The sequence below is a fragment of a genome, unplaced genomic scaffold, assembly GCF_019419815.1.
Source record: "Pyrus x bretschneideri cultivar Hongxiangsu unplaced genomic scaffold, Pyrus_bretschneideri_v1 Contig14, whole genome shotgun sequence".
In the NCBI taxonomy this organism is placed as follows: Eukaryota; Viridiplantae; Streptophyta; class Magnoliopsida; order Rosales; family Rosaceae; genus Pyrus; species Pyrus x bretschneideri.
The window spans coordinates 134,004-151,019 of NW_025999435.1; the positions used below are offsets into that span (position 1 = coordinate 134,004).

General features: G+C 39.2%; 2 protein-coding genes and 1 long non-coding RNA gene across 3 annotated transcripts; 2 read left to right on the forward strand and 1 right to left on the reverse strand.

The window, feature by feature from the left end:
* The first annotated feature begins 644 nt into the window (after positions 1-644).
* LOC103965045 lies at positions 645-2,928 on the forward strand. The gene is made up of 3 exons (XR_669959.3): positions 645-833; positions 1,325-1,392; positions 2,136-2,928. It is a non-coding gene; the product is annotated as an uncharacterized LOC103965045 (long non-coding RNA).
* A 10,124-nt stretch (positions 2,929-13,052) lies between these two features.
* LOC103965046 (pentatricopeptide repeat-containing protein At4g31070, mitochondrial) lies at positions 13,053-15,286 on the forward strand. The gene has a single exon (XM_009378061.3). The coding sequence runs from the start codon at positions 13,150-13,152 to the stop codon at positions 14,968-14,970; it is 1,821 nt and encodes a 606-aa protein (XP_009376336.1). The 5' UTR covers positions 13,053-13,149; the 3' UTR covers positions 14,971-15,286.
* Positions 15,287-15,573: 287 nt separating this feature from the next.
* On the reverse strand, positions 15,574-16,701 carry LOC103965074 (ethylene-responsive transcription factor ERF015). The gene is made up of 2 exons (XM_048579544.1): positions 16,123-16,701; positions 15,574-16,030 (listed from the first exon to the last, which is right to left on the reverse strand). The coding sequence occupies exons 1-2, from the start codon at positions 16,486-16,488 to the stop codon at positions 15,980-15,982; spliced, it is 417 nt and encodes a 138-aa protein (XP_048435501.1). The 5' UTR covers positions 16,489-16,701; the 3' UTR covers positions 15,574-15,979.
* Between the last annotated feature and the right edge of the window lie 315 nt (positions 16,702-17,016).

Consider the following 17,016-nt stretch of genomic DNA (forward strand, 5'->3'; position numbering starts at 1 on the left):
CTATGTGGATGCCACGTCACCAGTTAACAGCTGATTTAACATCAACCTTAATGAATGTATGAGAGTGTCTCAAAATTATGACTTCAGGTACCACTCTGGGATAAAAAAACTTAAATGTACCAAATGTTAAAAACCAAGAAATTTCAGGATTGTAAAGTGAGATTAACCCAAAAATATATTAACAACTGAGTTTGGATCCTGATCAAGTTTTGGCCAACAAAGTGCATGCAAATTAAAAATTATACATATACTAAAACATGATTCTCAGGTATTGTTTTGCACTGTTAATGAACAGTAAAATATCAAAAATACCCTCGCATTCTCATGCTTTACAGTTGTCTTGCCTTCTTTTTTCCACAGTAAAAAGATGTTTATACCATTCCACTCCACCTGTCCTCCATCGATGCGTCATCTGGCTTCATTTCTTCTGGATTTTTCTTTTGCTTTTCACTCCGTCTGGCCTTCTTCACACAGACGAGCCGTTTCTCTCTCATTTCTCTCAAATTCGAGAGACTTTTATCTCTCACATCTCATTTATTTCATTTTCTCTATAAAAAAAAAAAAAAAACTCTAGCCGTTCAATTTCTCTGAACCCTAGCCGTCACTTATCCAACTTCTCTTAACCATGGCCTTCATTTTAGGCCTCGAGTTCACAAAATCTAGAGAGCTTTCTTTCTCGCCTGCAAACGAAGATGGCCGAGTATGAGAGCCCGTGGTGGACCGCCACCAAAAAACCCGACGAATCCGCTCTGAGTCAACTTATAGCAACCGAGAACAACTCGCGCGATGTCAACTGCCACCACCACTGACTCATCGGCTCCACACATTCTCTGGTATTCAAGTTGTTTTTACTTTTCTGGGTTTTTCTTTTTAGAGATTTTGTACTTTTTTATTTTTATGAGAATGCAGGTTTTGGATTTAGCATTTGATTTTCTCTGATGGGATTTTTTTGAATTTAATTTGTGGAAATTTGATTTGAAGTTGTTGTTGTTTTTTTTTTTTTTTTTCTGGGTCAATTTTGAATTACAATTTGAAGTTAGATTTTTTTCTAGGTTAATGCATAGGGACGATGAGCCTAAAACTGCATTAGTTGCTTTACTCAAATGGAACATACAATTAGTGGAGAGTAATTCATATGATAATTTTATATATCTAGATAATTGATGTTTCCTTTTTTTAGTTGTACTTTTGGTTTAATTTGTAATTTGCATGGTGCTTAAGAATCCATAGCTTCTAAGGTTTGATTATTTTCCAATTTTAACTTATCCTTGGGTAAGCAAATTTGATGAAATTATATTCTTGCTCTGCTTTTTGGTATTTTCAGACAATTGAAGTTGAATATGAAGAAGGTTTTGACACATTTAGCCCTGTTGGACTCTCAAGTTTGATGTGGTAATTAATTTAATGAGTTATGTGTATATTAGTTAAATTATGTTTTATGTTATGTCGAATTTAATGTCCTAATTATACTTTTTGCTGCTATAACTTACTAATGTTAATGTTTACTTCAAGTAGGATTTTTTGAACGACAAAGTGCAAGAAGGTTTTCTTAAACGAAAAACAATATGACATGAAACCCGATGATAATTATACTTTCTGCTGCTATAACTTACTAATGTTAATTTTTACTTGAGTAGGCTTTTTTGAACGACAAACTGCGAGAAGGTTTTTTTAAACGAAAAACAATATGACATGAAACCTGATGATCTAATTGCGCATTGAGTTTTTTCGGTGAGGGATTTCGAGTTTTCCGCCAAGTCACTCTCTTATTTTTAGTTTTTGAGTTGCATGTAATTCTTTATGGTCAATGTGACCCTATATCTATTTAATTAATTGTATTCTTAGATAATGTAGGAAGACTAGCAAGTAGCAATGTTATTGCTTTTTAAGTTGTTTATTCCTCTTATTTGGATTTGATGTGGGATATCCATGATTGGTTGTTCAACCCTAAATCTGGGATTGTTGTTTTTATGGTTATGAAAGGTGAAGATTAGAGGAATTTAAATGCTTTAGTTGAAGAAGGAAAACTGTACATATTCATGTATGACCCATGTTGCTTCCTCTCTCTTTCACCTATTTGATCTGTTGGGAGTTTAATCTCCACCATTACTAACATCCATATCTGCTGCCATCAGTGTTCTAAAAATGGGCCTAGGTGGCGCCAAGGTGCTGGACGGCGGAGCTCCGACCCGATTTAGACCAAAACGTTCAATTAGGCGGGGAGGACTTAGGCGGCCGCCAAGGCGCTCACTAGGCGCCTGAGGCGGGCTAGGTGGCGGTCTAGGCGGTTTGAATCTCGCTGCAATTTTTGCTACCGGATCTACAATTTCCGATCTCGTACATAGCAGCAGAGCTCCGGCGAATTTCTACGTCTTTGTGAAGATGAGGGAAGAGAGAGAGAGAGTATTAAACATTTCAATCTGTGGTGGCGCAAGTTGGATTTGAGATCCAATTTTGAGGTTCTGAAAGTGAAAGGCCGAAGAAGAAGAACGAAGATGAGGCATAAGGGAAGAGAGCGCCAAGAGAGAGAGAGATAGAGAACGAGAGAAAGAGACTAAAAGATTAGGTTCTGAAAGGGTAAAGAAGAAGAAACGAAATTCAAAAGCTGGTGATGGGTTCTTAGGTGATGTGAAAGAGTCAGATGGTAAGGGTTCTTGGGTGATGTGAAAGAGTGGTTTTAATTATGAAACCATCCACTCATCAGATGGTTTTAAATATGAAACCACCCACTTGCGTGGGTTTTTTATAGTTTTAAAAGTTTGGGATGTATATTATATGTATATAAATGTTATATAAATTATAAATTATAAATCATTTAGATAATATTTTGTTTTTTTTTTCCTAGGCAAGCATATTAGATATGTACATAAAACATTCACATATGTATGTTCTTCTATAAGAAATAACATATTATTCAATAATTATTTACATCTGATATAGTAAATTTAATTAATTCATATAATATATAAAAAATTTACCTAAATTCATCTAGGCCGCCTAGATCCCGCCTAGGTACCTAAGCACCTAGGCGCTAGGCGCTAACCCATCGCCCGACTAGGGCCTAGCGTTTTTTAGAACCTTGGCTGCCATTGTTCACACACACACATATATATATATATATATATATATGTAGTTTCTTATTCTTCTTAATTAATAGTTATTTGAAGTAATAATATTGGTGTGTGTGTTATAAAACTTAGAACCTAGAGTGAGAGCAAGCGACTGTTGTGAAGTGGCCCAACCCAACATTCATTCGCAAATCTAATTTATAGAAAATTCTGTCAGACTATTCCTATTGCCTTCCTCTGCCTCTCTTCTCTAAAGAAGAAAAGACTGTTAGACTAAAAGCTAAGCATTTCAATGCTTTCTGATTGTATCCTAATATCACCGGTACCACTACTTCCCTTTCAGCCCTTTCAGTTGTCATTGAATTGCATAGCGTTTCGGGATTTATCTCCGAATCCTACCAGTAGCTTAATTGCTTGGATTTCGCAAAAACCCCTTATGTGATGAACCTTATGAAAAGAATCGGTTTAAATCAAATAACTGTGAGATAAACATATCGAATATTGACTCTTATCAATTGGTATTTTCTATAGGTGGCATGATGGGACAGTTGCATCAAAGTTCCATCGTGCTTGAAGTGGGCTCCTTTCAGAGCCATGTTTGTTGTATGATATTCAAGGTATGATTTTCTGATGCAAATACACATTAACCACAAAATTTATTTAAAAAACTTTATTATTGGTTTTTGAATTATTTGATGGGAAATATTCATTCCCCTCTATGCTTATAATTTTTTATGCAAGGAAAACAAGCAAGTTGGGAAATATTTTTGAGTTCCTTAAAAAATTAAGATTACTGATTTATTTCTCTTATTTCAATGTGAATGTAGCTACGTAAAATCTACTTAACTAATGGAAAAGACATAGTTAGAAACTAAAAGTGGGAGCATTGCAAGCACTCCAAAGCTTGAAAATAATGGATGTTTGTAACTCATTGCTTTGATAGATTACCACATGCAATTTCAAGGAAATTTAGTTTATACCTCTTATATCACTACCTTGATTTTTATCAAGGTTGTTCACCCTAAGGGAGGGCCATCATCCTTCCTTTGCATGCTTCATGCTCAAGACCCATTGAACACCCTTAGTACAAAACTTTCAGTTGTACCTATTCAGCGCTTGCATTGGTTGCCTACGTATACTTTGTCTCCAACGAAGATCAAACTGTCGTAGTTCATCTTTAGAACTAAGGTGACAATGAGTTTGGGCCCTATGAATCTCCGCAACTCCCGAAACTCTTTCAAGGACTATTTTAGATGTACAACCATCATAATAATTAATTAAATAAATAGAATATTATTTCCTCCATCTTAATCAATCCAATTGATTATTTCATCACATTGTGATACCTTGGTCTAGTATTCTAGCATAGGTTGTGCAATCTTATTAAGTTCTCGTTGACGAGGTTGTGAGATGAATTAGACTCCTCAAATATTTTGACGGATTTGAAACTCCTTTTAATCCACCTCTTTATGAAGACAAAAACTATTGTCTTATAGGATTGCATAGACCATGGGGGACACCTAGCTGCATGTCATGGTCCCTAAGTCAATGTAGTATTTACGAGAGATCCTATTTTGTTGCAATTACAATGTAATACGGTCCTTCTCTAATACAATGCTCTCGATTGCATTGATTAGGCTAAATTATGTAAAGTACCTAAGTGAACAACTTGATAAATTTGGAACATTATTCCAAATCACAATGTTTTGACCAAAGAAATTCTAAATCTTGTCGATGAACATTCTCCTTCAATTATGAAGGTTAGAGATTCTTTTTTGTACATTCACTTGCCTCCATGATTACGCAGCCTAATCTCAACTATGTCATGGATACCCTCTCATATCAAAGTGCCGTTAACATAATCTAAGATAAAATACCTAATCACAAGACAATTGCAATGCCCCAAGTCCAAGGACCAATTTGCATTATTGCAACAACTGAGTTCTTATTGACATGAGCATGTATCTAGTATATACACATAAGATCTCGAGACTTGATCACATTTAGTGAATTTAATCATTATTAAGCATTTACACACTTATCTTATCGACTCTCGCTAATGACTTGAAACTGGCCATGCATCCCATCCTACAATTGTGCAGAGATCGGATTATAAGATAACCACTCAAAGAATCCAACGACCAAGAACAAGTTTAGGATAAACACATATAAAAAAGGTCTCCGTAACATTATCTCAAAAGTTACTTCTTACATATGCATATAACTGTACCATGGACTCACTAATGAGATTACATTGGTTATCTGCCTATAGTGATCTTGCCTACTGTATTACCTTAAACAAAACCACTAATCTTGATTGCTTTTAAGGCATACATCCAATAATCTCCCATTTGCACTAAAATGTAATCAAGTGAAGATCTAACTTGATGTCATATGCTAGCGGATATATGTGCAATTTGTTATATGTATTGAAGCTTCCAAAAACTGTTGGAAATTATATATTATGATATGAAATATTGTAATATATAATTTTAATAATTGAATGAAAAATGTTGTTAACCAATTTCTTAGAAAGGTTATGTTGTTTAGGTGCATTCCCTTGATAAGTGATGTATACTTATAGATGAAAAGTTACATCTCTTTGATAAGTAGAAATTAGATTCTATATAAACCCATGAAACCATTGGTATTAAATATAGAAAATTAGAGTTAATTTTTACTCTTGAGAAATAGGGTTTACCCACTTTGTTTCTGTCATGCTTCGTGTGTCAAATTCCGAGTTGTGTCTTGAGAGTACGGAATATATAAAGTTCGCCAGAGTCCGAAGATTGAAGTGATTTGACTTTGGATTATAGATTGTTGAATCCTGGGAGATGGACGCCTATCGAACTACAAGCACAAGAGTATGGGCGAAATTCTATCTTTAGGACATTGCATTTATGCAAGCCTCAATCTCCAAGTTCGTCAGTTTTTCTAACTATATCTCTAGTTGTATATATTAATCTTGTATACTATTGATGTTGTTATTTTCTTTATGATTATTATCATTGGAATTCTTGTGTTATTTTCATATTTTCTAATATTGCTCCAACAAAAACAACATTGCCCATCATGTTTCAACCTAAACGTATCATCAGGCATTATCACTATGGATCTTGGCAAAAAACTGACATTGAAAAAACTGTACATGAGTTGTTGTAGTCAGGTTTTATTCGACCAAGTCATATTCCTTTCTCATTTCCTGTGTTACTTGTCAAAAAGAAAGAAGGGACGTAGAGATTGTGTATGTATTATAGGGAATTGGATTCAACTTACTATTAAATACTAGTATCCAAAATCTTTGATTGATGATTTATTGGATGAATTATTTGGTGCAAAATTCTTTCCAAGCTTGGTTTAAGATATGGTCACTGTGAGAAAATGATATTTAATTTATATTATTCAAGAGGCAAATCCTACCAACTTATAGTTACAAGAAAGTTTAAATATGGTTCCTACGATCAAGCTAAATCATTCACAAATAAGGAAAGGAATTATTTACAATATAAACAAAGTCAACATTCCATTATAAGCTCGATCTTCTTTAACACTCCCCCTCAAGTTGGAGTGTATATTTATGACATCCAACTTGCTAAGTAGCACTTCAAACTGTGTCGAGCTTAATGGCTTAGTGAACAAATCTGCCGACTGATTTGTGGTTCGAATGTGAGCTGTCTGAATCGTCCATTCTTGTATTTTCTCTCGAACCAGATGGCAGTCTATCTCTATGTGTTTGGTTCTCTCATGAAACACCGGATTCGATGCTATGTGTATAGCCGCCTGATTGTCACAAAACAAGGCTACTGGCTGCGTGTGATCAATTCCCAAATCCTTCAAAATGTTCTTCAACCATGTAACTTTGCAGCAAGTGGTAGCCATGGAACGATACTCGGCCTCCGCACTCGAACGTGATACCGTTGTTTGTTTCTTAGTCTTCTAAGAGACCGGTGCTTGCCTAAGTAAGATGCAGTATCCCATGATTGATCTCCTTGTGTCTTTACAACGTGCCCAATCGGCATCACAGAATGCCCGCAATTGGAGTGACCCTGTAGATGGCAGTAGGATGCCTTGACATGGTGTTCGCTTAATGTACTTAAGCACTTTGTGGGCTGCCTCCAAATGCAGTTGTCATGGCTTGTCCATGAACTGGCTCAGTATATGTACATCATAAGTCAGGTCTGGCCTAGTTATGGTCAAATATATTAATCTCCCAACCATTCTTCTGTATGCGGAAGCATTATCTAACAGCTTTCCATCGAGCTGTGTAAGGGACAAATTTTGTTCCACAGGGAATCGAGAAGGTTTGACACCCAAAAAGCTTGCATCATCTAAGATTTCCAAGGCATACTTACGTTGCGACAAACTAATTCCATGTTGTGACCTGGCAACTTCGATGCCGAGGAAATATTTCAACTGCCCCAAATCCTTGAGTTTGAATCGGTTAGCCAAGAATAACTTTGTGTTCTCTATATCCTCAAAATTGTTCCCCGCCAGTATGACATCATCAACATATACAAACAACACTAGGAAGTTGCCTTGACGACGTTGGACGAAGAGAGAATAATCAGATCGTGACTGTTGGAATCCCGCGGCCTTGAGGGCAGTGGACAGCTTGATAAACCATTGCCTAGATGCCTGTTTTAGTCCGTACAATGACTTGTGCAATTGACAGACCCCATGCTCCCTCTTTCGCCCGAAACCAGAAGGCAAGGACATGAAGACCTCCTTATCAAGGTCGCCATTCAGGAAAGCATTGTTCACATCCAATTGGTGGAGATGCCAGCCACGCAGAGAGGCCACACTAAGAAGGACACGGACTGTCACCATTTTTGCAACCGGGGCAAAGCTTTCCCGGTAATCGACGCCTTCGACCTGACTATAGCCCTTGGCCACTAAGCGGGCTTTGTAGCATTCAACCGTTCCATCAACCTTCAATTTCACCTTATACACCCACTTACAACCGATCAGCTGTTTATGAGGGGGCAACGGCACCAAGCTCCAAGTCCCATTAGCTTGCAAGGCAGCAATCTTAGTTTGCATGGCGGCACGCCATTGTGGTATTTGGACTGCCTGAGAGAAACTCGTAGGTTCTTTAAGAAGGGTAAGTTGAGCAAGATATGTTTTGTGAGAGTGAGAAAGGTAAGCATGAGACAAGAACTGAGAGAACGGGTGAGCCGTACCTGAACGAGTGACCAGGTTCGAAGACGATGATGGAGCGGGCCGAGAAGGGAGGCTAGTCTCGATTTGAAAGTCCTGCAAATAAGCAGGTGGTCGGGTGGAGCGACCGACGCGGCGCAAAGATGGGCTGGTAGGCGTAGACGACTGGGGTGGGGAAATGAGAGGGGTTGGTGGAGAGTGAGAGGGGATCGGGGAAGAAGAGGGCAGATTAGTGATGGATGAAGAAGACAGAGGTGTGGGTTCTGCAGCGGGTGGGTTAAGTGAAGGTGGGTCAGATGAGCCGAAGGTTGGGGTTGGCCCATCAAGGGGTGTAAGCAGAGGGGCGGCAAAAATGGAGTCCAAATCAGAGGTTAAAAATGGGTTAGGGTGAGGGGAAGAAATGTTGGGAATGTGGGGATGTGGTGACGCAGCGGAATGGTGAGGAAGGAGAAAAGGGAAGGCATCCTCAAAGAAGCTCACATCACGGGAAACGAGCACCTTTTGTTGACTAAGATCAAAAACCCAATAGCCTTTCTGACCATAAGGATAGCCCAAAAAAATACACTGAGATGCTCGTGGATCAAATTTTGAACGAGGTTGGGCATGGGTAAAAGTAAAACATAAACAACCAAAAACATGCAAATGGGAATAACTGGGAGATTTGTTAAACAATTTTTCATACGGGGTTTTGCCATCAAGAAGAGGAGTAGGTGTACGATTGATGAGATATGCGGATTTGAGAATGGCATCCCCCCAAAAATAAGTTAGAACCCCGGCCTGAATGAGCAAGGCACGTGCCATATTTAACAAGTGTCTATGTTTTCTTTCAGCAACCCCATTTTGCTGTGGTGTGTTGATACAACTAGTTTGATGCATGATACCTTTATCTGCATAGAAACTGTCAATTTTGAATTCAGGGCCATTATCACTACGGATGATTTTAATTTTGGAATCAAATTGAGTGGCAACCATATTGATGAAATTAACTAGAAGAGACCGAGCATCAGACTTGTGTTTCATAAGGTAAATCCATGTGCATCTAGTGTAATCATCAACAATGGTAAGAAAATACTTTGCACCCGAAGTGGAAGCAATTTTATAACCACCCCATATGTCTATATGAATTAAATCAAAACTAGAATGAGTAGTAATTGAACTGGAAGAAAAAGGAAGTTTGGTTTGTTTAGCCAAGGGGCAAATTGCACACTTGTAGATATCACAAGATGCATGTTTAAATTTAGCACAAGAAAATAATGGAAGAACTTTGGTAGAAGGGTGGCCAAGACGTTGGTGCCAAAGGATGGGATGGGTTTGGTGTGCCTGATTGCATGTTCCTTTCTTGGTATGATCGAGATAGTAGAGGCCCTCTCGTTCAATTCACGTCCCAATCATCTTCCTCGAACGTAAGTCCTGTATGATTAAAAATTGGTTCAGAAAAATGGTAATACAAGATGAATTGGCTAATTTGCTAATTGAAATTAAATTCAACTTGAAGTATGGGACACATAAAACGTTCTCAAGAATCAAATTGGGGAACATGACAACTTTGCCAATGTGAGTCACTTGTGCTACGGATCCATTCGACAATTCGACTGTGTGATTAGTGATGGGCCTCGAGGTGGAGAACATGTTGGGATCATAAATCATATGATCCGTGCAACCACTGTCTAAAATCATGAGAGTTGAGTGAAAAGGCTTTACCTGAGAGTTCTTCATGGGTTGCGGGATTACTAACATGATTGGCAGATGAAGATTTGTTTTGCAGCACACTCAAGATTTGTTTGCACTCTTCAGCAGTCAACGGGAATTTCATCTCCTTCCTTTCTGTCAAACACGTCGCTGCTTGGTTCCCTTTGGAGATCACTGCCCCAAAGTCAGCCTCAGCCGATGCCTTCTTCTTGCGGCAGTATTCTGCCGTGTGACCTTTCCAGTCGCAAAATGCACATTTGAGGTGTGCACGACAATTCTTGACAGTGTGGTTTGTTTTGTTACACTTGGTGCACTTCAACTCACCTTTGTTTCCTTCGGATTCACGGTTGGCATTCTTCACGGCAAATACAGCCGCATCCGGTTGTGTTGAAGCTTTTCTTGCTGTTACTTCCGATTGCTTTTCATGCCGCATAACGAGGGAGTACGCCTTGTTCATTGTGGGTAAAGGATCTTGCAGTTAGGTGCTGCTGCGAACACTTGCATATGAGTTATTGAGGCCCATGAGGAACTTCATAATCTTCTGCGTGTCCAAATATGCAACCACTTCCTTGACTGAGCCACAGGTGCAAATCGGGAAAGTGCATAAAGCATCACGGGCATCCCAGAGTCCCTTCAACTTCGTGAAGTAAGATCCCACAGACATACCTCCTTGCAAACAATCATGAATCTCGTTCTCGATGTTGAACAATTGAACCACGTTCACATGCGAGAATCGCTCCTGCAATTTCAGCCACATCTGCCTGGCGTTTTTGCAATTGATCACGCTGCTAACGATGTCTTTCGACATCGACCCTAGCAACTAAGTCTGGACCAGATTATTGCAGCGATTCCACTGCTGCCATTCATTGAGATTCTTTCCACTCGGCTCTTCAATCGAACCGTCTACAAGTCCGATTTTGTTCTTGACCATTAAGGCCATAGTCATGGATTGTTTCCATGTGCTGTACTTATCTTCGACCAAAGGTTGCGGCACAAGAATAGCACCGGGTTGGTCTGAATGATGAAGATATAGTTGATGATTGGGATTATCCCACTGGGTTCCTGAGGTCGTGCCTGATGGTTTGTCTTCTGCCATGGAGGACGGCTAGGGTTTTGTTGTGTTTGGTTTATTGCCCAGATCAATGCTGTAGTACCATGTGAGAAAATGATATTTAATTTATATTATTCAAGAGGCAAATCCTGCCAACTTATAGTTACAAGGAAGTCTAAATATGGTTCCTACGATCAAGCTAAATCATTCACAAATAAGGAAAGGAATTATTTACAATATAAACAAAGTCAACATTCCATTCTAAGCTCGATCTTCTTTAACAGTCACCACCAAATTAGGATGGATCAATCAGATGTGGAGAAGATTGCATTCAGGAGACATGAAAGGCATTATGTGTTCCTAGTTATGCCTTGTGGACTCACAAATGCACAGGCTACATTCCAGAATTTGATGAATGATGACATTTTTAGGCTTTACCTCGAGGTAGTTTATTCTGGTATTCTTTGATGATATCTTGGTATATAGCAAGTCTTGGGAAAATCATTTATCTCACTTATATAACATTTGAGCTGCTGAAATGTAATCAATTATTTGTGAAAAAGAAGTGGCCAAAGTAAAGTGAAGTATCTGGGACATACTGTTTCCAGGAAGGGAGTAGTTGCTGATCCATCAAAGCTTCAAGCTATAATTGATTGGTCTGTACCTGCTAATGTGAAGGTTTTGAGAAGATTCTTGGGACTCACTAGATATTACATGAAGTTGTTCCTGGCTATGGCAAAATATGTCAACCTACAAGTTGACTAAGAAAGATGGGTTTCAGTTGTCTCACGGTGCTAAAGAAGCTTTCCAGCAGCTCAAACAAGTCATGGCATCACCACAAGTCTTGGCTCTGCCAGATTTTACATTACGATTTGAGCTTGAGTATGATGCCTCAGGCAATGGAATTGTTGCAGTATTACAACAGAAAAGGCCAATTGCTTTTACCAGTCAAGATTTGGGTCCTAGGAATCAATCATTGTCTTGTGAAAGAGAACTCATTGCTATTGTGCATGCAGTCAAGAAATGGCAGAATTATTTGCAAGGGTGCCATTTTATGATTAAACCAACCATAATAGTTTCCAGTATTTGCTCAATCACAGGGCACACACTCTATTCAGCAAAAATAGGTGGCAAAACTATTGGGGTACGACTATGAGAGTCAATACAAACATGGATGCATTGTCTAGGGTATCATGATCAAGTCAACCACCTGCCACTTGAAACTTCTTGTATCCAAATGGAGTGCACATCCATTTCTTATCCTTATTTTGGATGGTTGGATGAACTTAGAAGACACAATGAACCAGATGAATGGATAGTGGAGAAAAAAAGGATGTACAAAAAGGAAAATGCAACTGGAGTTCAATTGTTGGTACATCCCCCCGCCCCCCAGGGGGGGTGGTGGCGGGCGTAATTATATGAACTGTGATTGCCACCGAGCCTATAGACTTGTAACTAAACTGAGAATTAAAGTGATTGGCTGTATGATTTATAAGTCAAGTGGATAAATGATTCATTATCAATTCGTGTTGAAGTCTAATTACACGCACGCAAAGCCCTTACATTAGTAAAACACACTCCACCTTCAATAGCTAGGTAGCAAGTCACCTTAAAGGATCTAATGGCATAAACAAATAGGAAAATGGCATACACATAATATAGGAGAATGATAAACACACCTTTGTTTTAGTCTCTCACACACCCGTATTTAATCTTGTCACTTGTTTACATTTGATTTGTTATCCAAATAAAAAGAGTATGAAGAGTTAAAACTAGTGTAAAAATCATTTCCCATAATTTTAATATTAAAGTCAGAGCCTAGAACTTCCAACTGCAAAAGCTTCACACAACTCTTTACTAAAAAGGTTTACAAGCAATCGATCTTTTTTGAATAATGGTATGAAAAATGCTAGGTAGATCAAATTTTTAGACCATCTTTTATATTCATATGATGTGGCGGTTGATGATAGAACTCTTTTTTAATGATTTGAAAAAAAAAGTTCAACTATCAACCGCCACATCATGTGTTTAGAGTTCTACAAAAAAATGCTCTAAAAATAGTATATGGGTATAGCCACTGTCTGTTTAATATTTATGCATGAACTCAATTGTTACCATGCAGGGATACACCTGAAGATATAACCTGAAAACATTAAATCCTTTATAAAACCAATCAATAATATCATGCATCACCATGTGACTGTGATCAGGCGGTTCCCGTCAACTCCAAGCCCCGCAGACACGATCTCAGCCCTTAACTTTAAAATCAAAGACTTGGTTTCCAAGGGATTATATGACCAAACCCTTCATCTATACAAACTACAACTGCATCCCCATGGCCTTCATGCAAACAACTCCATTCTTCCTTCAATCATTAAAGCTTGCTCCTACGCAATGTCCCGCCACTTCGGCCTTCAACTTCACTGCATCGCTCTCAAGTCGGGCTCCGACTCAGACCCGGTCGTATCCAATTCTCTCATCTCCATGTACGCCAAATTTACAACTGTTGAAGCAGCACGTCAGGTGTTTGATGAAATGCCTGAAAGAGACACCATCACCTGGAATTCCATGATAAATTGCTATTTGCAAAATGGGCATCTTGAAAAAGGTCTGCAAGTGCTTAAGCAAATGCATTTTTATGGTTTTGTACCGAAAGCAGAGTTGATTGCCGGCATCATGTCAGTTTGCGCGAGGTCAGGAGAGTTAAGACGACTGGGCAGAGAGATTCACGGGCTCGTTGTTGTTCATGGCATGATTAAGGAGTCAGTGTTCTTGTCGACGGCTCTGGTTGATTTGTATATGAGGTTTCGCGACTTGTCGATGGCTTTACATGTATTTTATCATATGGAAGTTAAAAATGAAGTTTCTTGGACTGCCTTAGTTTCGGGATGCATTGCTAATCACAATTATGGCACGGCCCTGGGTTGCTTCCGGGCAATGCAGTTTGAAGGCCTGAAACCCAACAGAGTGACTGTGCTTGCCATTTTACCAGCTTGTGCCGAGTTGGGACTTGTAGAGCATGGGAAAGAGATTCATGCATATATCCTTCGTCATGGGTTCGATTCAGATAATCATTGCTCAGCAGCTCTCATACACATGTATTGCAAATGTGGGAAAGTTTTGCATTCTGCCAAGTTAATTTTCGAGAGGGAAGCTGTTAAAGATGTTGTGATATGGAGCTCGATTATTGGGAGCTATTCTCAATGCAGGGATTACACGAAATCTCTGAAACTCTTCAGCCAAATGCGAGCTGAAGGAATTGAACCCAACTCTGTAACTGTATTGGCGATCATTTCTGTCTGCGCTTCCCTGTCTTCACTAATCCTTGGCTGTGGAGTCCATGGCTATGTCTTAAAATCTGGGTTAAGTTTTGACACTTTCATTGGGAATGCACTCATCAATATGTATGCAAAGTGTGGTTGTCTCAAGGATTCACATCAGGTTTTCAAGGAGATGCCGAGCAAAGATTCTGTTTCATGGAGCGCACTGATTGGCAGTTATGGCCTTCATGGGGATTCCGAGAAAGCTCTGCAACTCTTTGATGAGATGCAAGAGAGAGGGGTGGAGCCTGATGCAGTTACTTTCCTCTCTGTTTTATCTGCTTGCAACCATGCTGGCCTAGTGGAAGAAGGGAATAAGATCTTTAAGCGTCTGACAGAAGGTAATAAAATAGAATTAAGCGCGGAGCACTATGCTTGCTTTATCGATCTTCTTGGAAGGACGGGAAAGCTTGAAGATGCTTATGAGCTAGTGAGATCAATGCCCATGACACCAAGTACTAGAATTTGGACTTCTTTGGTTACAGCTTGCAAGATTCATGGAAGATTAGACAAGGCAGGATTTTTAGCACATGAGCTTGTTACCTTGGAGCCTGAGAATGCTGCCCACTATACCTTACTGAGCACGGTTCATGCTGAAACCGGAAACTGGCTTGGCGTGGAAGAGGTGAGGAGAGCCATGAGAATACAAGGATTAAGGAAAGGCTACGGATTCAGCCGGATTTAGCCAGAAAACAAAAAGGGTTGTGCCATAGTACTCATCATCGACCATGCAAACGCTCAATTATCAACTCCAGGGTTGTAGACTCGTAATCGAAAAGAAGAAAGAAAAGGTTGTAGACTCCATGAGTTGAGTTTTTCTAGCCTCTGGTTTCTTTGCGAGAGTGAATTCTTATGTCTTATGTGGATTTCAATGAGTTGATAAACACTTGTAAACCAATGCTAAATGCAAGAGCCAAAAACTAGTGCTCCATTCGTCAAATCAAAACAATCGTATGCTTCTACCAAACGCAAAAGGGTAGAGAGTAAGCGGATTATCTATAGATTAGACAAGCATCTCCAACAGCTCCTTTTGGTCAAATTTCATGCATATTTGGCAATGCTTTCAGAAAGTTTAAGAACTTTCTGATATCCAAAAATGTTTCCAGTAGCGTTTGGGCATACAACAAACAAAAGCACTTGCAGCGATTAGCGTATGGATTTTAATAAGAATTTCAGCGTGGTTCTATCAAAAGTGGTTATGAGGAGAATTACTTCCCGAAAACATTCCACTTAGTGTCAGCTAGAAGGACAAACGCACATCTCAAGCAATTCCTTATCCAAACAAATATCATCTCAAGCATCATATCATTTATTCATGTACCAACACTTGAAAAGAAAAGCCAATTCATTAAAAACACACAACAGTTCAAAAAACAAGCAAATATCCTTCTTAGGAATGGGGAAAGGGGAAGGGAATCTGTCTAGATCAAAAAACCAAGGTAGGGACGCGGTGCAACGTGACTATTTTGGAGTGTTATTAACAAATCCCAAAGTTTATGGAATGGAAAGGGAAAACAGCACAACTGATATAGTCATTATAATACGGCAATTGACAAAGACTCTTAAGATTACATTACTGACAGCATCTGACCAGACTTCATATATGAAAACACACGCGCGCGCGCGCACGCACACACATGCGCATAAATACCTAATAAAACTCAGCTATCCAACCTGTGTCTAGCATGAGGAAATCATCCAGTTGTAAGTTCTCTGGTGAAGTAACAGCTGCTCCAGTAGCACAGCTAGGGGCGAATGAACCACAATCCACCTCATAATCAGTTGCCATACCAGTAGAAATCAGTAAATTTGGAGAAGCTGGTTTATCTGACGGTACCTGGGTTATCATCGTAGACGACACAAGAGTAGAGACTGATACATCAGCTGAAGAAAAATATGTTGCAATAGCCTGGATATCCTTCATCTTCACGTGAACTGCAGAACTTGTAGGGGGCACTGGCCTTTTATTTTCTGGAAAATTGAACTCTGCACTAGCACCATGAATGCAATACACAGCAGCATCGTAGGCTCGAGCTGCCTGGTCTAGGGCATCATAAGTGCCGAACCATATCTTGATCCCGGATTTTGGAAGCCTGATTTCGGAAACCCATCTACCCCAAGCCCTCATTCGAACACCCTTATGGCGTCCTGGGGCTCTCTGTCGCGGAACCTTTTTCAAAGTAGAGGTTCTCCCCATATCCATTGGAAAGCTGACTCACAAAGAGAAAGTCTCAAGATAGTGGAAGAGTAGGATATGCAAAGAACTACTGTAGGAAGCCATTTATGGAAGGAAGATAATGGATGTGAATAAGATCCAAAATGAGGAGCATGCATTGAGTGCAGGTGGAAATGCCATGATGGTGGCACGTGATATAACAAGATGTACGCGGCCGAAGAGATATCGTCACGTGGGCGAGTTTGCTATAGACATGAAGCTTTCAAATGCATAGAACCGCAGTTGGCAAGACACGAAACAAAGCACTTGTTATGTTTAAGCCACTTTTCTAAAGGAGATATACATGCATCAACGCATATGCACACCAACACTCATACATACATACATACATACGTATATATATAGACACACACATTATATACGTACATAAATACATATGTAAATAGACTTTGTAGAAATTAACGAAACATCTCCAAAATAATACAAAGCTCAATGATCAAAATGATATCCATGAGTAAGCAATATAGATACCTTAGTTAATGAAACATTGAAACT

Excerpts from the sequence above, each read along its gene's own strand:
- LOC103965074 (XM_048579544.1), bottom strand. The coding sequence starts at position 16,488 with ATGGATATGGGGAGAACCTCTACTTTGAAAAAGGTTCCGCGACAGAGA. Across the intron at positions 16,031-16,122 it reads CGTCTACGATGATAACCCAG|CTGTGCTACTGGAGCAGCTG; the intron begins GTACCGTCAGAT and ends ATTCGCCCCTAG.
- LOC103965046 (XM_009378061.3), top strand. The coding sequence starts at position 13,150 with ATGCATCACCATGTGACTGTGATCAGGCGGTTCCCGTCAACTCCAAGC.